The 25,667-nt window shown below is 34.1% G+C and overlaps 2 protein-coding genes across 2 annotated transcripts; both read right to left on the reverse strand.

Annotated features, from left to right (window-relative positions):
• Positions 1–8,464: 8,464 nt before the first annotated feature.
• LOC117330890 (proton-coupled folate transporter-like) lies at positions 8,465–11,431 on the reverse strand. The gene is made up of 4 exons (XM_033889441.1): positions 10,096–11,431; positions 9,551–9,634; positions 9,045–9,201; positions 8,465–8,574 (listed from the first exon to the last, which is right to left on the reverse strand). Exons 1-4 carry the CDS (start codon positions 11,255–11,257, stop codon positions 8,511–8,513), a joined length of 1,467 nt encoding a protein of 488 aa, XP_033745332.1. The 5' UTR covers positions 11,258–11,431; the 3' UTR covers positions 8,465–8,510.
• A 1,933-nt stretch (positions 11,432–13,364) lies between these two features.
• Positions 13,365–15,647, reverse strand: LOC117330891 (proton-coupled folate transporter-like). The gene is made up of 3 exons (XM_033889442.1): positions 15,467–15,647; positions 15,049–15,205; positions 13,365–13,731 (listed from the first exon to the last, which is right to left on the reverse strand). Exons 1-3 carry the CDS (start codon positions 15,495–15,497, stop codon positions 13,578–13,580), a joined length of 342 nt encoding a protein of 113 aa, XP_033745333.1. The 5' UTR covers positions 15,498–15,647; the 3' UTR covers positions 13,365–13,577.
• Between the last annotated feature and the right edge of the window lie 10,020 nt (positions 15,648–25,667).

Here is a 25,667-nt window from a genome sequence, read left to right on the forward strand (position 1 = left end):
ACAGTATCGATGAACCCTGTTTGACGACAGTATTACATGTACCCTGTTTGAGGACAGTATTACATGTACCCTGTTTGAGGACAATATTACATGTACCCTGTTTGAGGACAGTATTACATGTACCCTGTCTGACGACAGTATTACATGTACCCTGTTTGAGGACAGTATTACATGTACCCTGTTTGAGGACAGTATTACATGTACCCTGTTTGAGGACAATATTACATGTACCCTGTTTGAGGACAGTATTACATGTACCCTGTCTGACGACAGTATTACATGTACCCTGTTTGAGGACAGTATTACATGTACCCTGTTTGAGGACAGTATTACATGTACCCTGTTTGACGACAGTATTACATGTACCCTGTTTGAGGACAGTATTACATGTACCCTGTTTGAGGACAATATTACATGTACCCTGTTTGAGGACAATATTACATGTACCCTGTTTGAGGACAGTATTACATGTACCCTGTCTGACGACAGTATTACATGTACCCTGTTTGACGACAGTATTACATGTACCCTGTCTGACGACAGTATTACATGTACCCTGTTTGAGGACAGTATTACATGTACCCTGTTTGAGGACAGTATTACATGTACCCTGTTTGACGACAGTATTACATGTACCCTGTTTGAGGACAGTATGACATGTACCCTGTTTGACGACAGTATTACATGTACCCTGTTTGAGAACAGTATTACATGTATAATGTTTGACGACAGTATTACATGTATTATGTTTGACGACAGTATTACATGTACCCTGTTTGACGACTGTATTACATGTACCTTGTTTGAGGACAGTATTACATGTACCCTGTTTGACGACAGTATTACATGTATAATGTTTGACGACAATTTTACATGTACCCTGTTTAACGACAGTATCGATGAACCCTGTTTGACGACAGTATTACATGTACCCTGTTTGAGGACAGTATTAAATGTACCCTGTTTGAGGACAGTATTACATGTACCCTATTTTAGGACAGTATTACATGTACCCTGTTTGAGGACAGTATTACATGCACCCTGTTTGAGGACAGTATTACATGTACCCTGTTTGAGGACAGTATTACATGTACCCTGTTTGAGGACAGTATTACATGTACCCTGTTTGAGGACAGTATGACATGTACCCTGTTTGACGACAGTATTACATGTACCCTGTTTGACGACAGTATTACATGTACCCTGTCTGACGACAGTATCGCATGAACCCTGTTTTACGACAGTACTACATGTACAATATTTGACTACAGTATTACATGTACAATGTTTGACGATAGTATAACATATACCCTGTTTGACGACAGTATTACATGTACCCTGTTTGACGATAGTATAACATATACCCTGTTTGACGACAGTATTACATGTACAATGTTTTACGACAGTACTACATGTACAATGTTTGACGACAATATTACATGTACAATGTACATACATGTCCTGAATCTTCTTGCAGAACACTAAACCTAATTATTTAAACGAACAAAGTCTCAAATGATTTAATTCCCAAACCTTTCCTCTTTATTTCATATTGGAGCATTAACCATTTCGACATAACCATCGCCGGGTTTCTATCAATGTTTTGCAGTAATAGTGTTATATAAGTATTCATATTTATAATGGCGTTTCCTATTTTTGTAAATTCGAGATAATTAAGATTTGTTATACACATACAAAAAAATGGCATTTATCCTGGTTACCGTTATCCCTCTGTAGACTCTTCGTGATTAGAATCCGAAACCAGACCTTAATCACGTGTTAATTGTACAAAACGGTCTTGATACATTCCAAAGTCGACTTCCTACGAACCAATTATTTACCGGTCAGTGTTGGTCTTTTCTGTTTCTTGTACGGACAAACAGTGCTCTGAAATAAAAGATGAAAAAAAGATCACAAGTTAAAAACTAATGATAAGATGTGAAATAAAAAGTCAATTTCGAGCAGGTGTAATGCAAAAAAAAAAAATTTAAAAACTTTAGTAAAGAAAAAGGACAAACTCTGCCCAAAAAGCGACTAAATAATGAGAGCAACGATTAAATGCTTGCATCTATATTACAACATAACAATGAATTGGTCATTTTTGTATATGTTTTAATGAAGCGGATGTTTCCATAACAACAAAGGCCAAGGTCACATCATCCGATTTCTAGCTTCCGGTAAATTGCAACATAAGACAACAATACGTGCCATCATGTCAGCGACAAACAATGTATGGACGACGTAGCCATATTTGATTTACTATAAACTTACATTAAGAGGCCCAGAGGGACGAGTATGATTGAAGATACCACGATAAAACTTAGTCCAGCCATGCTATCCTCGGTCTCAGAATAAAGGTTGTTAAAGATGCTTCCTCCAATCAAAGCCGTAACATTCTCCATCACATATAGAGTGGCAAATAATATACCTGGAACAGATGATATCCATCATTTGACGCGTGTTCATTTATCTCAAGATCTCATTGAAACATATAATGTATAGTTTATTATTTAAGAATATTTTTGTAATACTATTGTTCTAAAAAGGAAAATCAGTTGGCCTCCCCTTCTTACATAAAATGCACATCAAATGTCATATTTGTTTATTTATTTATTGAAGAATTCTACACAGACATGGCATTAACAATGTACCTGTACATTCAAGATGCATGCCAAGTCACAGATTAATGTCACAATTTTCATATCTGAAAATAAGTATAATATACACACATCTTAATTGGAACTCAAATGACCTCGTAATGGTTAATCAATTAGAACATAAATGTATAAATATATTATAAAAACCAGCCGGTATCTTCGTCCTCGGTTAATTTTTTCAGGTTAATAAAATCATGTATCGACCTAATCAAAAGGCTTTACTTGTATCATGTATGTAATAGAAACCAACCAGTAGAAATATACAGTAAAAAAATAATCTCTGAATGCTCAAATTTATGGAAAACTATATGTAAATTTGATATTATTGGCAGAGCCATGATTTATTTTCGATTTATTCTTTTTTATTGTAAATAGAAGAAACAGGACCCATTGAAAATAGCAGTCTTGGGATGATTAATAGATATTTTTTTTTTTTTTTTTTTTGAAATCTTTTTTATTCATCCTTTTACATATAGTATACATACAGGTACATTATATTACATGGTATAATAATACAGACATATCATTACAGCAGTAAGATGTACAACACGTATTAAGTGATGAATAGAAAAAAAAGGATTGGTTGGGTTTTTTTGGAATACAGAGACAAACAAACAAACAACCTTCCACTCACGCTTTCTCTCATTTTAATATATTGTGTTTAAAGGTATAAAAAAAGAAAAACTTTTGACTTACTTTTAAGTACATGTTATGATATGTGTGAAGAAGATCTGAAAAATTATTCACTTATATAGACCATTTTTTCACAAAACTATCATACTCCATGTTGTTTTTGTAAATTACTTCCTCTGTTTTTAGATACAAATCTAGTTCTTTTATGAATCCATTAATACAGGGGAGACAATTTTTAATTTTTTGTTTATAAATATGGAATTTTGCTATTAATACTAACGTATTGAGATATTTGACTTCTTGATCTTTATGTAACTTTCCCAAGATTACATCCGTAACATGTAATTGTAAATTAGTTAAAGTATCATCATATAGCCATACTTTGAAATCTTCCCAGAAGATTGCTACTAGTCTGCATTCCCAAAAAATGTGGACTATAGTTTCTGTATGACGGTTACAAAAAGTACATAATGGAGAGTCCTTTAGGTTTATCATATGTAGATATTTGTTTGTACTTATAATCCTGTGTATTATTCTATATTGAAACCATCTTAATTTACAGTCTATAGTGGATTTAAAAGGGATTATGTTTATTGATGATTAATATATTGACCAGAGAAAATAAAAGCATTTTAAACAGGGATCAATAATAACGTTTTCTTAAAATGTGAACTCTCATCGAACAAATTATTTTGTGTCCAATTATTGTTCCTTGAGTAAAATCAGCATAATTAATGGCGGTTTTTATTTTCGAGAGTAAGCACAGTATGATAGCTTTACCATAGGAACACAATGTGCCAAGGAGAATGGGTTCTTCTGCTTCAGGTTTACGTATAAATGCAAATTAAGAAAAGAATATAGGCCCCTAATATAAAACAGACAAAGGGATATAGGGTTAAAAAGGTCCATATAAAACTTTGACACGTACAAATTGTTGGATTTGATATTTTTGAATCAAAAGCAAAAATAAATAGATAAATAAGTTAATACATAAATTTAAAAAACAAAAAAAAAACAAAAAAACAAACAACAACAACATTTTCAACCGTTTTGAGCATATATTTTACCAAAAACCTAAAACTTTAGGTTGTGAAATTTCAAATTAACCTATTATAGAATTTGATACTTTTGGGTTTATTCAAAGTTTAATTACCTAACATTTTGAAGCCGTTTTGAGATTGTGGTATAAGGGATGTATATTTATTTCATATAGATATGTGTATGAATGAAATTAAATGTATGTATGAATTCAATCCTGTTGAATGTGTTTTGATATATTGATTTTGTATAATGATTTTATAGATGTATAATTTGTCAATCCTATTTATATATTGGTTTTATATAATGATTTTATATAATGATTTGTCAATCCTGTTGAATTTGTATTTATATATTGATTTTATACATTGATTTTATATAATGATTTGTTTAAGCAATGCTTTGTAAGCATAAGGATATTTACCTTGTCGATCAGCCACTACAAATCTGGACAGTATTGCACGCATAATTGGAAACGTCACAACTGAAAGTACTCCGGCTCCTAGTGCTTAAAAATAAGGCATCAAGCACGAATGAAACATATGATCATTTGCCAAACATTAATGTATTGTAAATTGTAACAGCTCAGAAAATATTGAAAATAATCATACTGATTGATGAATAATCCAATTAATGTGAATATATTCATTAGTTAATACAATTATTAACTTATGTTTATTTGTAATTTAGTAATCCTTGAGAATATTGGCCTTTCTTGATGAAACACGGATTTCATTATTTCTTCGCGGCATTCATAAGATGATAAACGACATTTACCCAATTTTAAACCATAACAATTAGCTTTCATCTGAAATTATTATTACGTATTATCCCACAAGGCCCTCTCTGGATGATTGTTAATCTGTATGTCATTTAGGAGCTAATAAAGTATCTACCCACATATACAATTTGTGTGATGTCGCATTGAAATGATCAAGCACATGTCTTTAGGACTTACTCATTTGCATTTGATTAGAGCATGTAAACTTGGGTATCAACCTACCTGTATACATCATAAAATCAGATGTCGCGAAAGCCATTACGATGAAAAGTCCAATATTTGACAAGCACCCAAGCACAGCTATGAATTCATCCTGAAGACAGCGTTGTAATATTTTCATAATGGAAAATCCTAAAATGAATTCAACAATGTTCTGAAAAAATCCATACCATCCAATCTCCTCCGATGTCCAACAAAACGGTGATTTTAATTCAAAGAATGTTGTGATACCAGCAGCAGATGTGTGTGCTAAAACCAAAAGGATAAAGGCTGTCCATGCTACGATGAAAAGATAAGGCTTCCTTCCAATAACTGCTGTTTTATCGTAGAAAAATCCAAAGATTCTGTTTAAACCAATACAAAATGTCAGATGTTTCGAGGATATCGTTGTTATGGTATCTTCTATAAATATACATGCAAATATTGAACAGGTTCCATAGGATCCCATGCAAATAAGCATTGGTATAAGGTACCCCACATCATGTATTAGATATCCAACACCGATTTTTGCTAATGCGTTACCTAATCCAATCATAACATCAAAAATAGCCAAACCCACAGTTCGTGTTTGATTGTTGCTTGTTTTGTCGGCAATGGCGGCTGTACTGGCAATGAAAAAGAGGTAGCTATTTCCGGTTAGACCCGACAAGGCGTAAGGCACAAAAAAGAAGATGAGTGGCAGATTTTTGTAGTTTATAAATGACATCATACCAAAATAAAGAGCTTTGCTGGTAAGTGAAATTATTAAAAGTGGTTTGCGGCCAATAAAGTCAGAATACAAACCATACACAAGAAGAGAAACACCACTCAAACTATGATCCACCAAACTGAAATACCAGGTCCATTTCGCAGCCAGCTTTTGATCTGAGTCCTCGGAAGAATGATTTTGGCTCGAGCCGCATGCAGTTGTTGAATTTACTTCACTTACATATGTCAGATTATTTTCCTGGTTGTATTCAGTTACTCGTTCATAAATATAAAGAGTTTGATTCAAGCTTCCAAGTTCCGTAACTAACATAAATATAAAAGTCAAAGTTATGCGGAAGACCACTTGAGTTGTCAGTGTCTTGCCAGCCGTAGATTTGTTACCCTGTCTATCACTGTTAACTAGCAGAGGTTTTTGTTCTGAAGCCGTATCCATTTTGAAGTTGTTCTGTCTCCAACACGAACGCGCATGGTAAAATAACAGTACAATGATATTTGTCGGATAGATGTCCAATATGTAGTGTAAAAAGCTTGCACTGTTTATTTAATCTGCTTGCTATCTACCTGTACAGTTTAACCTATTCAACTGTAATCTGTACCTATATCTGTGGGATACATAGGTATCTCCGGAACTCAGCTATTAAGTTTTTGTTACATGTAGTAATTCAAACATTCGATCAGTATGTTTCTTTGCAAGAAGACAGGCACAATACTTGATTTTCAATACGCTATAAGCAAAGTGCATTATGTTGAAAGATGTTACTTCACCGACAAAGAGTCATTGCTATCTATTGGTAACAAGAAACATACGTTTTTCCAACAATTAACGGCTGTTGATCACTCAATCAATTAATTTCCAAATTTATAAAAGACAAAGGGTTTAAAAGTGTATTTGGTATTTTCTAAATTTGAAAATTAACAAAGGAGAGTTATATAAGCATGATAAATAACTCATTCGTTGGGAAAGACGATTATCACATCATCACTTAACCTACAAATGTACCCAGTTCAAATTCTCCAAACTTATTAACTTAATTCTGTCAGCCGAATTACATCGTGACAAATGTAGTTTGTAACGTAGGAAGGTTTATTATTTTATTTTAGATAAACTGATAATATGTATATTGTAATATATTTGTAAATTATCTCAATTTCAAAATGAAATATTGAATGGCAATCATTGTGTTTGTGGACGTCACCGCGAAACCAAACGTCACATCCGATATTTCATATATGTTATTGTTTATAGTGACCATTCAAGTCATTATGCGTTTATTTTTTCCCTTTTTTATGATATAACCATCAAAATGAAGTAACTACTTTCAATCGCATTAAGAAATTATCAAATTATTTGCAAGAGTTGTGTAACCCTACTTCAAAAAATAAGTCTAACAACCTCAAGGAGTTACTTCCCCTTAAAGTCAATTTGTCATATCAATGTGTACATATACATTATATTTGTCTGTATTTCTTACCACCTGTTGTTTCTAAGGAGAAGACTTAGACTATGCCTGATGTCAAATCCTATTGACCTTCCATTCATGTAAATACAATTTGTTGAAATTGAAATTGAAACAAATATTTCGGAAACCTAGCTTGAGTGACGAGCTATATGTGCTTTTTCAAGTGCGTCAGTGTATCTCCCTGGAATCTATTTATCTGAGCAATAAACTTGGCGATAATATTCGTACCTAGTTTCGTATCAATAAGTGGTCTTTCATGTTTTTGTGAGCCTATATGAGCATATATTAAAAACTTCGAGTCAAGTCTCATAAAATCGCATATGAAATGAAAACAAATTTAAGATATTTCGTATCATTTAACTTCAAAAACTTACAGTTTCACGATTTTTTTTAGTTAAAATGTGATTGACAGCAGCTATTTTGTTCCACCGTATCCAATTCATGATATAACGTAATTATCCATAGTGTGGCATCGCAATCGATTTCTCACTGGCACAACCAATGAAAAATGCCCCATAGTATATTACATTATTGACATACATAATGTATGCAAAACTATGACATCGGCAAAGTTACTGACAACTGACCGATTATATCATACAATTATATCACATCGTCAAAACAAAAATTCAAATATACAAAAAACAAAATCCGTAATAAAACAAGACACACCAGATGTACATCTATAGCTAAACTAAGGAAACACACGACCCCCACCCCCACCCCCCCACCCCCTCTTTCACACACACGACCCCCACACCCCTCTCACACAAACGACCCCCACACCCCCCCCCCTCTCTCTCTCTCTCTCACACACACACACACACACACACACACACACACACACACACACACATACCTCCAAGTGGTATCGCAGTTAGACAGCTTGCTTTTTCAGTTTACTCTCTATAAACGTTCCGAAGTAAACAAAAAAACAAAAACAAACAAACAAACAAACAAAAGAAAAATGTTGTTGAAAACATTTTATTGGTTTTGTAAAACTCACACACAGAGTCAGCTTTGTTTGATTTGTATGTTAATAGTTGTCTCCTCTCTTTTTCGACAGCAGAGAAGGATTCTGGAAGAAATAAAAAAAAAAAAAGTATCTTTCAACACATACACAGACAATTAATAACCCTTTTACCCCCACAGAGTGATTACAATCACAATACCATAAAAGGCAAAAATTGTGGTTTGTATGCACTCGGTTGTCTCCTAATGAGCATAATTTTCTAAATTTAAATAAGATATTAATTGAAACACATTGCAGGTAAAACATCACTCTTCGGGTTCCTTATACCTTAACAATTGTCTTTCGTTGTTATATGATATATATCGTAACTTCAGTTTAAAAAAAAAAGATATATAACATAAAAGTTATTTCAATCTTTATTTGCTAAAAAATAATGACTAACTTATTGATAACAGTATCAATATTTTACCTCCTTATGATGTTACTAGACACTGATTTTTAACTATCTATTTATTTATTTATTTTTTTATTTATTAAGAAACATAAACAGATATTTCATGGAGCTGGGTACTTACATGAATATGATGAGTGACGATAGATAGAATGCTCCCATTATCAGATATACAAAGCCAGACATGTATGTTTGCGTCCGGGCATATATTTCACTGAAAACTGTCTTGCTGAGCAGGTTACAAATATTTTCTACCACATACGTGTTTCCAAGCACAGCACCTTCAAGATATATATATATATATATATATATAAATCACCAATACTATAACGAAGCAACTTACAAAAGAAAACAACAAAAATATTTGCCTGAATTGTATCCTTACCTGGAAAATATATATATATAATGTGATTTTTTATGCATTGTACTTCGTTTCAAGTTCTCTTCAAGATTTTTTTTTTTTTTTTAATAAAAAAGAATGTGTTTGTTCGTTGCTCGGTAGCAGTAATTAAGATATAAACATAGAACATTGTTAAACCTCGTAATCGAAGGAATTACTTTCAAAAAATTATGTAAGATTTCAGTACAATTACGTTCACACTGTAAGCTGTTAGTAATATGCAGTATTACCCTGCTTGTCCTTATCAATCATGTTAGACATGAAGGCTCGAAGTAGAGGTCTGGCCATGACAGATAAAATACCTGCTCCCGAGCCTTAATAGAAAAACAGAGAACATTTTCTTAGTTTCTTTGTACTTTTTCATCCTTTGGCCCAATTTTAACGGTTTTGAATTACAAATGTTTTTTTTTTCTTGTTGGTCATCTGTTTAAGCATAATAAAGTAATGTGTCATAATAACAAAGATCAAGATATATTTTTAATAAGGAATTATATGATTAAATATATAAATTTAAAGCATTACAATAATATGTTCGACAGATTAATGCAAAACCAATTTAATTAGTTCCTTTAGTTCAAATCAATATTTGTCCTGATGATAATTATTTTTATTCGAGCAATTTTTATTGCTCAGTAACGTGTACAAAGAATAGCAAAACAGACATGTCCTGTAAATTACTCTTCTCTGAGAAAAAGGCGATAAAACCGGATGCCACTTCATATAAGTATCTTATATATTAGTCTGATATCATAAAAGTAAATAAAATAATACTTACTAATATATAGCATCAGACTAGTTGTAGCTAATCCGGTAATAACTGAGCCAGCTATAGATGATATGAGAGTGTACACAATCACAGTTCCGTCTGAAAGACAAATCTGAAGACATTTCACTACAAATAAGCTAAACACGTATTGAAGAATATCGGTTCCGAATCCATACCATCCAATTTTTGTTGAATCCCAGCAAAATGGCGAACGAAGTTGATAAAGGGTCCCTAAGGTGGATGAATCTGATGCTGCCATATATAGGAGAAAGAATGTTATTAATGCCATATTAAATGTAAAAACACTGCCTGACATTACGTGAGATTTACTGAAAAACATTCCGAAAATCTTTTTAATGTGAACGAGTAGTGTAACATGTTTGGTTGATCTAGTTGCCCGCGTGTCCGCTATACCAAACGGAATTATGAGTAAACACACGGCAAAGAGCCCGGCCACCGCTATCATAGGATACATATACCCGAACGACTTAATGAAGTACCCTGTTCCAACTTGGGCTGAACTCTTACCAACGCCAATCATGGTTTCCACTATCGCAATACCAAAGACTCGTTTCTTGTTATTGCTTGTTTTGTCTGCCACTGAGGCCATCATGGCGAGATAAAAAGGATAATGACCGCCGCAAAGCCCAGTCCATGAATATGGAATAAAGAAATATGTCAATGGGAGATTTTTATAAACAATGAAAGATTTCATAATGTACTGCATACAATAACCGACACAGGAAACTATCATTAATGGTTTTCTCCCGAGATAGTCCGAATAGGAACCGTAAAGAAGTACCATCGGAACAGCTATACCATGTTCACAAAGCGAAAAATACAGCAACCACATTGATGCCAAAGATTGGTCCTTCTTTTCATTTCCAGCGCTGATGTTGCCCCCGCACGGGTCCTGTGAAGCAGTCGTTATGTTGCCATGGGAACTGTTAAAGACAGTGCTGCTTGAGTTTGTATTTTTCTCTATCCAACTATATACATACTGGTTTTTCGTTAAACCTCCACCTTCTAGACCTATTACAAATAGTATAGTCACAACAACACGGATACATATGTCAAATGAAGAACCAGAGGAATCATATTGCGTGTTCTCCGACTTTTGTACTTCCGGTTGCTTATCCAAAAGCGATTTTGATTCTGTGTCGGACGTCATAGTATTCTATTCCCGAAAATCATAAATCATAAACAAGTTTTAAAATCCAGACAAATGTGTATTGGATGAGGTAAATGGAGTTATCTTTGTTGATAACCGATATCGACTAAAGGTTTGTGGGGAAGTCAAAGGTCATTATCTAGAACACCAACCATATCATAACACCATATCAGGTTTAACTATACATATTATATCAGTTATCAACATATAAGTATGAAAAGGTGATCCAGATTTTTAAAAACACCGAATTGGCTTACCAATTAAACAAGGCCAGCGGGTTTACTGGTCGTCAATACGGTAAAAAATGATAATCTTTTTCTTGTGACTTAATGGGCAATATCTGTAAGGATTTTTTTTTTGTATTTTTGTGCCATGATAAAGGAAAAGACTGCCTCGAAAATTTGATGATTCACTTAAGCGTACTCTCACTAAATCTTCGCCGACACTTTCCATACCTGGCAGGACGTCGCTATTTTAGTGAAAATGAAGTGCCCATCAGCTCTAGGTTCGTATTTTTAGGGCTTGGGTGGACAAAAACATATTTATGCTACGGGTCATATCGAGTTTTATGCTTCTATTAAAGGTTTGTTTGTGTGCAATATTGATATAACATCAACAAAACCAAATTCTATTTTTTCAAATATGGCTTGAATATAATTTTGATGTATGTAAAATATCGATTTTATTCAAGAAAGCAGTTGTAAGTCAGCTAAGAAGTCAAGTGTTATATTATTGCATACACGACGCAAATCAGTTTGTGGGTGTACAAGAAGTCAGTACAAGTCAACGACTTTATGAATATATGCTAGCGAAGAATGGCCGTGTTTGTTCAAAATATATAATATGATATCACATACTCTAAACGTACACATTTCAGCGGTGAACTCATTTTAGCGTTTTCCGCCGGAAGCATTCCGCTTAATTATGATTACGTTAATTGTAGTTTATCTACATTGATTTCTAGGGCAATCATTGTTGGTACGCTTATTCATCATTCTGCAAATATCTTTTATTTTGGTTTTGCGTTAAAATTTGAGTACGTCAAATTAAGGACGTTTAAAATATGCAATAAATGAAAGATATATTGATAAACTGCTGTCTTCTACCGTGTATGCCTTCAGAACAACGTGAACTTTTAACAGTTACAGTAATAGTTAATAAAAGTACATGTAGCTGAATAGAAGATGATAATATCTTCCATGTGGTCGCCAAAACGTCTTTGTCACAACCAATGTCGTACATTGTCGATGTAACAACTAGTGCATATGTATAAGAATGCCGATGTGGCGCAGCAGTATAAGCTGTGGGTATTTCTGGCAAGGCAATTTGGGTGCGGTAGATCGTGAGTTCGAGGCCCGATCAGGACACGAGTCATAAAGTTGTCTCCCTTCGTCAGTCGTGTTACTATGTTATATATCAAATAATTAACACAATGTATCATATGCACTATGTGTTGGGGATTCGAAGATAAAGATTTGAATTTCCTATCGTAGTTATACTCTGATGAATATCTATAATACGTGTGCATTTGCATCCATGTATGTTCAGGTATTCATATCATGAAATAGACGACACCCACTATGATCATGTCATGATATCGGGCCGACCATTACTGCGCCATCGAAACATTCTTTCCAAGAATGCCGATGTGGAGTAGCGGTATAAGCTGCGGGTATTTCTGGCTTGGCGATTGGGTGCCGTAGGTCATGAGTTCGAGGCCAAGTCAATGCAAGGTACAGGTTCAAAACTGTATATATGTAATAAACCTATTTAACATGTATGTAGGAGAATTATTGTTAGGTGTTTATAAACCCTTACAAGACAAAGGCCACTTTTCTTATCATGCTTTAGCAGTGATTAGACAAGTTACGTTGCCGAATTCGTAGACTATCGATAAAAGTTATGCTAGTTAATAAAATATACAGAATACTTTTAAACATATAATCCAAACTTTATTGTTAATATTATCCATATGCTATTCCTGTTTAGGACATTCATATATATATATATATATATATACATATAGGCATATACAAAAATATAATATCATTAATGATACATTCAAAAGTCCCATCGCATACTTATACAATTATGAAAATATCGCATGAATATATATATAGAGAGAAAAACAGAGAAATAAATATACATAGGCGACTACAATGATTTGTTAGTCTTAAATATCGTTAAAATTTTCAATTTAAAAGATGCTAAAATTACAACTAACACGCCTTTATAATTGATTGTATAGAAATTGATACTTTATCTTATCATCAATTAGTACGAACTTACTCAGAACCAGCATTACACACCGAGATAGTATCTACACTTCACTACAAATATTCTCACTGGAGTTGACAATGGAAACTCTCTTTGTGTTTGACCCATACAATGTCGCAGAATTTGTCGGTTTCTTGGCAGTGCTAGTCCCCTTTGATCCATTTTCTGAATACATCCCACCGGATATATACAAGATTCTGGAACACAACATATGACATCAATAAATAGATGAATAGTTAAAATTTCGGAGACAATCCGAAAATATACAACTCAAGGTGACGTGACATGGTCACGACAATAAACCTGACGTCTGTTCAAGCTTCCGAAGGTAAGGCCTGGAATTTTGATGCAAGCATATATCAACTTATCATTGTGCGTTTAGCTGTTTAGTTTTACCAGCTAAGAACTGCAACAATACAAAAGATGTGATATATATCCACAGGAGGTTATTTAAGAAATAATTAGCGATGATTCGTGTATTGTTGCAGGATATACAACGAGGACGAGGATATTTTGCAATTAGTTATTAATTAAAATGGCAAAATATCCGAGTCCGAGATGTATATCCTGCAACAATACAGAGTCAAAGTTGATTATTTATATTCTACCATGTACTGTTTAGTTCTGAGATCTTCCCCTTCCTAACAGAAAAACGGCACAAAAACCCCGGGAAATGTATCGCTACATGGCTGTTACAATTCATAAGAAACGATAAGGCGCGCGTGCTAATGAATATTCAAAAGCTGACGTCAATCCCAAGCCAGTTGACGGCAACGTTACGAGAACTTTCGGGGATGTCGGTCAGCAATTCATGTAGAAATGTTCTCCAAAGGCTGCCTGTAGAAATTGACTTAACAACATATTGTTTAGCAAAGTTTGCTCTGGGTTGATAGAAATGAACAATCTGGCAAATGTCTTCGTTGTAAAATACACGGTCCCCGACGTTCAAACGTTTTGGCGCCGCCATGTTTGTTTACAAATGCACGATTTTGGTGGGGAAAGATTGTAGCAGCCGTGACTCACGAGCATGTATTATTGACACAAGAATGGATTACTGGCAAATAACACACGGTTTTAAACCAATCAAAACAGGCGTTGCATCGCAAACGTGGTAGAATCGTATATAATACACATTTAGCCTAACATAACACTGTTTACAATTAATTTAGAATGTATACGGAATTTTACAGAACAAAACATAAGAAAAAATAAATTGTGAAACTTTTTGTGTTGGTAAGTATTTATATGGTTAACTATTACGTCACATCTGCCCACTATAACAGGTAAATCACAATTTGCAATTTGGAAAAATAAATATAAGTTAATTGAATTCAATATGTCATTAACTTCTATTTTATATACAGTTTCATGAATTATTATTATTTACATGACATGTAGCAAACACTTACATTTGTGCATAAATGAACAGTTATGCATAGATAACTTACCATATTTTTACTGATATATATCTCATGGCTTATAGAACAAGAAAAACTTCATAGCATAATACTTACAATACCATGATCAACACGAAGAGATAAAGGCATGCAGCCACCAGGAAAGGGAAACCGCGGAGAATTGATACTGTAGCTTGGTATATATTAGTGGACAAAGAGTTACCCGCTAAAACTGTAACAATCTTTACCAGTTGATACACCATGAAGAAGGATCCTGTAACAATGAAGAACAGGACATGTTTTAAGGTGATAGATACATGTATATTCAATCTATTGTTATTTTTTAAAACGAAATATGTAACGAAAAATAAAACAATTGTAACATTATTATTATGAATTCATATCGATAAAATTAAACGTTTTGAAAAGATACCATCCTCGATAACATCAAACTAGTTTCGTTCAAACTGTACAGAGATTTTCAGAGAATGAAGCACATTGTTGTGTATATTTCTAATGTGTGTGAACAACTCACCTTGTTTACTCTCGACTACCATCCGAGACATAGCAGAACGAATAACCACACCTTGAAGCAAGGAGAGGACTCCAACGCTCGTACCTGTGTCATAACATCTTCAATAGTCTCTAATTATCAATTGCATTATTCAAAAATATATACCAGTATTATATAACTTTTTGATCGTAATTGCGATATTTTTCACTTTAATAACAATGCCTAAAAGGTGGAAAAGACACTCGAAATCATAGAAAAATACGCCTACAAGAAATAGTTCATTAAAAGTGGCAAAACGACCACTAAAATTTAATATCAATAATGTGATTAAATTTGACATATCAAAGTGAGATATATACTCTGAGAAAAATTATATTTTTCATAAATATATGTAAAAAGAATGTCCAAATAAAAGTGTTAATCATTGATCATTTTGTGATTATCTATAGATAATATATTATAACGATGTCTTATAAGACGTTACGGAAACCATAACATCATACAGGACATATGCTATAATCTGTTTTGACAAAGTAGGACAAAGGCATACTGTGTAATTGTTAAATTTCGCGGGTCTAATACATTTTTTATTTCACGGTTGTTCCGGGGCGGAGTTAGCTCGCTGGTCGACTGAAGAGCACGTGTGTGTATGATATACATACGTATATTCATAATTCACAATATGAATTTTCGCTGAATATTTACATTCAATGACCAGAAATATAGCGAAATTAAATTCACCGCGAATATTACAAAAAAGACAGTATTCATTTGTAAAAAAAAAAAAGATAAATTGCGTATGCATTAAAATGTACATAAAATGAAAAATGATTCACTTACCCAAATAAAGCATCCATGATTGAGAAGAAAAACCGATAATAACGTTGTCGCCGATCGACGATAGTAGTCCTATTATAGCTAAAGGTTCGTCCCGCCCCTTTTTCACGAAGAGTTTTAACAATACTGCTCCTAAAGTCGTATGAATCAATGAAGAAGATGCCGAGTACCAACCGATATTCTTTGAATCCCAACATAATGGAAACCCCATGTAATAAATTGTCGATATTCCAGATACGGCCATACCGGAGAATTCTAAAGATATGTAGACAGAAAAGCAGTAAAGAAACTTCCAGCGTTTATTACCATGAAGCTGTGTCCTGTCATACAAAAATGACATAGAATCCTTGAAAAGATCACATGTTGATTTATTTTTTACTTTCCTTTGTAGTGTTTCAGGTACAAAACTTATTATAAATATTACCATTAGAAAGTTTAAACCTGCTGTCAATATGACAGGGAAGAAAAATCCTGTACCAGATATCAAATACCCAGTTCCAAGTTTGGCTGCAAACGTTCCGATTCCTAGAAATACATCTACTAATGCAAAAGACGCCGTTCGATTATGATTTCTATCAGTGGTATCGGCAATGCTAGAGTTTGTTGCGATACTGAATAGGTACCTACAGCCAGTCAAACCCTCCACAGCTGCTGCCACGACAAAGAAGTACAGTGGTAACTTAAAGTAAATGGCTACGGCTTTTATTCCGTACTCCAGAAACATGCCGACTGTCGACATTAAGAATAAAGGCTTACGACCTATTTTGTCTGAATAAATTCCAAATAACATCACAACTGGTAGAGTTGAAGCATGTTCAGTCAAACTGCAATAGAAAGTCCATTTTGCTGCAAGTTTCTGGCCTAAAATTTCTTCTCCAGTAGTCTCGTTCAAACGTCTGCCACATGAGTTTTCGCTCACATTTCGATGTTGAGTGAACGTGGAGTTTGAAGTCGACCTGGATAATTCTCTTGTCAATTGAATTATATACTGAGTATTAGCTTCGGATCCAAAATCAAGAATCAGGGATGAAAAGACCACTGCAATAACAAACGACTTGTTACTTGTCACCGGGGTGACATTCTTCACATTACAGTCTCTTTGAACTTTTGTAGCGTTCTCATTATCTAAAAGTGAAGAACTTTCACCCTTCATGGTGAATTATTTTGGTGTTATGTAAAAGGTTAACGGATGAAGATTCATACGAAAAATGACGTCATGTCGAGATTCTTTTAGATCCTTGAAAGTGTGTTTCAAGCGTTGTATTAGAACATCCATGTCGTGATTGTTTGTAGCAGTGTCCCATAATATCTATGGTGAAGGTCCCGTGGTATATAGATAAACATCTATATTTGTTTGTATAGTTTAGATATATGATATAAATAACAGATTATCTATATGCACAAAGTTATAGCTAAGGTCAATTCTGTATTCCAATTTGTAGCAATGTTTTGTTTTTAGTATTATCAATTGATTAATGTTCATGTATGATTGAAATATTTTCAATTTCCTCTAAAGATGACCTGTGAAGGATAGATTTGTGAATAATTTTGGCGATAATGTAAGAATATAATTAAATGCTGGTTAAAATTAAATAATTGTTTTTCAATTTACCTTTACCAAAGCATATTTGAAATATTATCGTAAATTAGTATATATTTCCAGTAAAATTAAAGGGACGGCATATGCCATTAAACTAATGGCTATTTTATCTTATCCTGGATGTGTTTGTTTACCTCACAATATAGGTCATTCAATAGATAAACATGCTGTATACAAATGCGGTCAATACAGGACAGACTTTAGGGACATTCAGATAAATAAATAAATAAAAATAAAATAAACAATATATAATCATTTTGAACAAATGTTGTACATATTATTGTCTTGGGGCTCTATGATTTTCCGATGAAGATCATAAGAACGTTTTATGTTCGACATTCTGATCCAATTGGCCTCGTGTTATAAAAAGTCAGACATGGCCGAGGCTTATCAAGGACTCGCACAACTTTTCTGGCAATCAGCTGCCAAACTCGAACCAAGTCCCTAAAATGTACTTCCAATGTCTGTAGCTATTGTGTTTAGTAATTAACATATCGAATAGGCACTCCCTATAGACGAGAAAAAAACGTAATGTCTTATAATTTGAGAAGCAAATGACGCAGTAATACAGGTGGAAAAGGAGGGAATTCGTCTGGTAGAAGATCCGCATTCACTGTTAATATCAGGGTCACTGTCTTTCGAAAACTCGTGTGACATTCAAACAACACAATGATATCATTTCTCATGTAGCGAAACTTTAAACGTTTATGTGAGATAAATTTCATATCATTTGAACTCCAAATGAGTAAGTGAGGAGAGTCACTAATGGTAACAAATAGTAGACTATTCAGTTTTATGAGTCCTTAATGCAACTGAACTCTGATTTCATCTAGACTTGCATGGCGGGAGAAGACGCTTACCCTTTCAGAATACCTAGTCTAATTATACATTTTTCCTTTCAATGGTCTCCGTGCAACTCTATATGTTTTTATATTTTCCCCTCAATTTGTCGATTTTGGATTACAGTTTCGTTTTAATATCAATTTACTCTTTCCAGCTAATATTTTATATATTTTAAACAAACTTATTTTCGCGGCAACTTAATTTCGCATTTTCATGCGTAACGCCTTTTTAACGGCGATTTAATTTCGAGATTTACAGTCATAAAATGCCTACTATACCTTTGATTAAACATTTTTCGCGGCGATTAATTTTCGAGAATTTTGAATCGTCCTCGAAAATCGCGAAAATTAATCGCACGCAAAAATAATTTAGTTCACAGTAGATGCGGATGTGAGCATATGCTTACTTAATAATTTACAAAAACAAAGGTGAATGCTCTTTAAAACAGTAATTCATATTTATTAAACAGTTTTTGTACTTAGTAAAGTAGAGCCAGAAAATCAGTGTGGATTCAATATGCTATATATTATAATAGTTTTTGATGTGGCAACATAACAGAGATGCGTTCCTTATTGGTACATTAAATGAAATAATAGAAAGTATCAAAAAAATAAAACTGTACATCCCTTATGATTCAAAATGAGGAAAATTTACTTGCAAAAAAATTCTCAAATACAACCAATGATGTACTCTTTCTTCTATGTCTTATTTAATTATCAAGCAAGTAAACGAGAATAACTGGATATGACAACAGCCTTCAGGTGAGTGTCATATTTATTGTGGGAGTTACATACAGATGTGATACCAAAGAAACCAATTTATGTCCCATGAAAGGATATCGCTTTTTATATCACTGACTTCTTCTGTCATGTCATTGGTATCCTAGGACACAAATGCCATATAACACAGTTGTGATTAACGTGCTGTCCGGGTCAAAAAAGGCATGTCTTAAAGGGTAGGGAATTTTTTATTTATTTATTTATTTATCTATTTTTATATATTTGTTTTATTTATTCATTTATTTATTCATTTTAATTTCCCATATATGACAAACGAAAAATTTGATAGAATAGTATTAAATAATTTAATATGCCATTCGCCTAAAGGTCTGCGGCATATCAAACCATTTCACTCATTTGATAAATTCTATGCGGCCTTGACATCCATGTAAGATCCTCTGATTATAAAAGCATGTTTTAACACCTTATATGTAATAAATATCATGTCTAACTGTTTCCCCCCATAACTCGAGGAAACAAAGTCCATCCCGAAATAACCAATGAAGCTTAATCTGTCATCTAAGAGTAAAGCTCGTTCTATATATAGACAGCCAATTAACAACTATCACCACGGTTTATTAGCGTATCAGACCTTGTGTGGTCATTTTGACTTGCATTTGTATATATTCATTTATTTTTCACACCCTAACAAGCAATGAGACGTAGGCCTAACCAAAGTGTGTAAGAAATATAGGAGGTAGGGTTGGGATATTGACCAATCCCCTCAGTGTTCGTTATCAGTTCACCATAAATAGAAGTTAACAACCATGCCTTTACCAGCTTATGCAAGTATTCAAATTCTAAAATATGTAGCTGTGTGTATGGAATATGAAGGTTTCGGTAAAATGATATGATATACATCTTTTTGAATTATTTGTAAAAATAATATATTCTTTGTGATCAAATTATGCTATTTCTAAATTTATATATTATGTATTGTGGAGAAGGCCTTAGTAATGTTGTAATAATATGTGTCAAATCTTTTATGTTTTTGAAGCAAATAAAATATGTTTAGATAAAAAAAGAATGAATATTTTCATACTGAATGGATCATATTCACAACCGTGTCTATGATCATTGAATGTTGTCACAAATTTGAAAGAATGAAGTGAACAATAAACGGATACAAAGTAAGCCGATGCCCGACATTTTCCTTCCACTCTGTTACTTACACTATTTTGATGACTTAAGCGATGCTTTTGGTACCTAAGCGGCCCCATGTCTCACTTCCTGTTCCGGTGCTTTTGGGGGTCTGTCTTATCATCAGTATACATAATCAATAGATACATGAAGTACATATACAGTCTTCAGAGATTCATGCATTGAGATGTGCATGATTGATGTATATCTTATATACAATAGTGAATTACAAGTCCTTGCAGCGTTCTGCTTATGCGAGGTAACATATATATGTATTGTTGTAGTATAGTAGGAGTGGGAAAATGCACGGCCGGACCGGGGTTCGAACCCGGGACCTCCGAACACTAGCCGGATGCTCTGCCGATTGAGCTACATGTACCTGGTCGCCGACGATCGACCCGATCCAGTTCCGACACACTCTTCCCTCCCTTTTAAAGTCTTCGACCCCGAAGACCTAACAACTTCACAACCCAGGTTCGGGTATCCCCTTGCCACGTATTCACCTTACTTGAAACAAGATTTGGTCACAGGCACCAAATGTAGTAGGAGTGAAAAAATGCACGGCCAGACCGGGGTTCGAACCCGGGACCTCCGAACACTAGCCGGATGCTCTACCGATTGAGCTACCTGGTCGCCGACGATCGACCCGGTCCAATTCCGTTACAGTAGGACCTACCGAATTTTATTGTTTTGCACTGATTTAGGTAGATGTATGTACAAAACAAGGGTTCGGAGAATTTTAGTTCTCGTAAGTAAAGGAAAGTAATGGTTTTATGATAAATTCCTAAAGTAAAATATATTATCGCCTGACAATGTTTTCAAACGTATTTTATTGTTTAATCACTTTACCTGAATTGTCACATGTATGTATGAAATGTATGTCTCTTTATATTGCGTTTGTATACCTGTATATTGAATGCAGTATGGAAGATATTGTATACATGTATAATGTGTGGAAAGTAGTGTGTAATAATTTAACATCATGTTTGTAACAAATGAATATTGTGTTAAACAATTGAATATCGTGTTAAACAATTGAATACCATGCATATAACAATTGAATATCGTGTGTCACCATTGTGTTAATAATTAAACATATAACATGGTATAATGATGCTCATCGATATGCCTCGTGTTTCCATTGTTCTCCTTTTGTTTTTCCATTGTTCTTATTTTGTGTTTCCATTATTCTCCTTTTGTTTTTCCATTGTTCTTATTTTGCTTTTCCATTGTTCTTATTTTGTGTTTCCATTGTTCTCCTTTTGCTTTTCCATTGTTCTTATTTTGTGTTTCCATTGTTCTCCTTTTGTTTTTCCATTGTTCTTATTTTGTGTTTCCATTGTTCTCCTTTTGTTTTTCCATTGTTCTTATTTAGTGTTTCCATTGTTCTCCTTTTGTTTTTCCATTGTTCTTATTTTGTGTTTCCATTGTTCTCCCTTTGTTTTTCCATTGTTCTTATTTTGTGTTTCCATTGTTCTCCTTTTGTTTTTCCATTGTTCTTATTTTGTGTTTCCATTGTTCTCCTTTTGTTTTTCCATTGTACTCCTTTTGTTTTTCCATTTTCTCATTTAAAGGACGTTACATCAACTAGATACGACCTGGATTTACATTGCGGTTGTCGCCTGTAAAGTTAAAGACGCTCTGCCTTCCTGAACACTCTGTCTTCATTGTTGTGATTCTTCTTGCAATTTGTTTGAGTTCTTCAGTGTAAATTATTCACCTTTCATCTATAATTACATTATTATGTACAAACGACATGAATAAAACTACATCTTTAAGCTGTTTTGTCCAGCTAGGACTCGTCAGGGATACTAGGGACATCATACAGTTATTTCGTCCTTCTAGGACTCGCCAGGAATACAAGGAACATAATACAGCTGTCTCGTCCTTCTAAGTCAGTGATGTTACGGACATTATAAAGCTGTTTTGTCGTCCATGACTCGTTAGTGATGTTAGGGATATCATAGTCTTTTTTTTTTGTCCCTTCATGACTAGTCAGTGATGTTCGGGACATGATACAGCTTCTTTGTCACTCTAGGACTCGTCATTGAAGTTAGAGACATTATACAGCTTTTTCGTCCTTCTTGGTCTCGTCAGTAATACTAGGGACAGTATACAGCTTTTCGTTCTTCTTGGATTCGCCAGTGATGTTAGGGACATCATACAGCTGTTTGGTCCTTCTAGGACTCATCAGTGATGTTAGGGACATCATACAGCTGTTTCGTCCTTCTAGGAATCGTCAGTGATGTTAGGGACATCGTACAGTTTTGTTTTTGTTTCCCTTCTATGACTCGTTAGTGATATAAGGGGCATCATACAGCTTTTCGTCATTCTAGGACTTGTCAGTGATGTTAGGGATATCATACAGCTGTTTCGTCCTTCTAGGACTCATCAGTGATGTTAGGGACATCATTCAGCTGTTTCGTCCTTATATGACTTGTCAGTGATGTAAGGGACATCATACAGCTGTTTCGTCCTTCTAGGACTCGTCGGTGATGGTAAGGGCCTACAGCGTTGATGCCTAGGAGGCCAAACTATTGTGTTAAGTACTTATTTAACACCTATTTATAGAACCTGTTTGCGTTCAACGATACTTCGAGCTAATTAAAGCTCCCGACAGTCACACCTTCCGTATTTGATTTACCTGGAAAGCCTAAGTGGGTTCCAGCCGCCGAGGTTCTTACACAATAGAATCGTCTTAACCTTTGCTTAAGGTTCAAATGGAGTTAAACATGTTTACTTCTCTTCGCAGTTTTTTAACAGCCTAATTGTGTGACAAACCTCTGGACACCCCTTCGAAGATAGACAATTGTTATAAAACTGTGGACTTTTGAACTCTCGCCCGCGATGAAGTCTCTTGTTTTCCTTGGCAAAGTAAGTCTCCGGTTAAAAAAATTGTTATCTGATTCTTGTTTTCAGGAAAAAAGAATATATTTTAGATAAAAAGTACCCATGACTGCTGTATATTTTCCAAATTTTAACATTTAAAAAATGTTTTTACGAATGATTCATAAATGTGCTGCATCTATGGAAAAGAGTTATCGTGATAAATTGAAAACAAGAAAATGCTATTGTATGTTCTTTGCAATATCCAAAAGCTTAACACTTGACCCTAGTACCACCTTCTGAAAGCTTGAGCCGAAGAAACCCTATTGTGCTCTTCCGCTATGGTTTGTGGGTATAGTCGGAGCAACTTGTCGCGTTGACCTTTTTCGTGAGATATGTAAAGCAGGTGATCCCATTTGGTCGCATGCATGTCAACCTGTACACTGCTGTTCAGATTCAGCAAGTATATAACGTGCCCATGTGCACGTTGTGGAGTAACTGGCTGCGATGTTACAAATTGTTTACAAATAATTCGCAAGGTCCAATGGGGAAAATATCGAACAGTGATGTGTATTTCAAAAGAAGAAATAGAAAGACAAACAACAAAAAAAACAACAACAAAATAAAAAATAACAATTCATATAATTATTTTTATATTATTTACATACATTTGTATTTTTTACCTTTTAACCGGCCAATGCTCTTCGTCTCTTGGAAGGTTATATGATTGGCAAATAGTCGGTAATAGTAGTTGCCAGCAAGGATGACGACAGAAATGGAATGTAGAATAGGAAGAGAGAGAAAAAAGAGAGAAAAAAAAATAAAGAGAGGAATCAAAACCGATTCAAAAGATACGCACAAACATACAATCTACTCATAAATACTGTAAACGTACATATTTTAGTGATAATCCTATTTTAGCGATTTTCGCGAGGGAAGAATTCCACTAGATTTTGATTGTGCTAATGGTAGTATACAATGTTTGACATGGCAAGAATTGTCGATGCGCTTATCCATCATTGCGCTAATCCGTTTTAATTAGTATAAGAACACGATAAAATAAGTACTGTCACAGTTATACAAACAAAACACACACAACTACTTAAAGAAAAACAAAGCCATTCTGGACTTGATCCCGTTACACTTAGGCCTGTACTCAGCAACGTTACACTTCACGAATGTTGCACCTTAAATATCAACTCTTTTGTATTCAATACCCAAATCAAAGCTCAGCACGACAGTTCTCCGTGTTGGATTATGACTTAAGGTCTGATAAGCGATAATTATCTAGATATTACTTGTTCATTTTTTTCGTAATAATTATTTATTTTCTATGCCATGGGTGCGATTTTATGCATTTTCGTGAAAAGCAGTTTATAGGCCATTGGTTAAGTATCTAGAGTTTTCTGCTTCATCCATGAAACTCGCCCGTCAAGATGATAGTCTAAGCATTGACCATTAAAACTTCTTGCAAAGACAAATATACATTGTATGTAAATATAAGATAAGATATATTTTATTTAAGTGTCACACATTTTAAATACATAAAAGTACATAATGCACATAGATATGATACATTAAAATGTACAGCCTTATCAGACTTACGAGACACTAAAAAACATAAACATGTCCAATATTATTATATTATTACACAGAAATAGCATTATTAATCAAATAGAGTATCAAATAGGTTATAAACATGAAAATCCCTTAATATTAAAATATATTAAACTCCTTTTCGAGAGGACCATTATAAAGTCATTGTTTATCTCCTGCTGGGAACACGGAAACTTTCACTGCATTTTTCATTCGCGGTTTATCTCGACCGCGGAAAGAACAAAAATAACCCTATCATGATAACAGTGCAGTAGATATACGCAAGTGATGACATTTCAGTGAAATGTTTACATTGTCTTTGACAGGCGGAAGCTATGTGGCATGTGCAATTGAAAATTGTTTTGACTTTCAAAGTGTCAGTGAACTTGAAATGTACTTCATTCACATCAAGGCTTTGAGCGGCAGGCTCAAATCAAACTTAAATATTTCGGTTCAGCCACTGCACTTGATGATGATCATAGTTATTATTGTGAAAAGTCTCTATTTAAATGCCACAAAAGATTGAGTCTTTCTCAACTACCTGGGGAATATACAGCAGGATCCCTCCAATAATGTTAGATGAGTAAAAGGCGAGAAACTT

Source organism: Pecten maximus, chromosome 7 (genome assembly GCF_902652985.1).
Source record: "Pecten maximus chromosome 7, xPecMax1.1, whole genome shotgun sequence".
Lineage (NCBI taxonomy): Eukaryota > Metazoa > Mollusca > Bivalvia > Pectinida > Pectinidae > Pecten > Pecten maximus.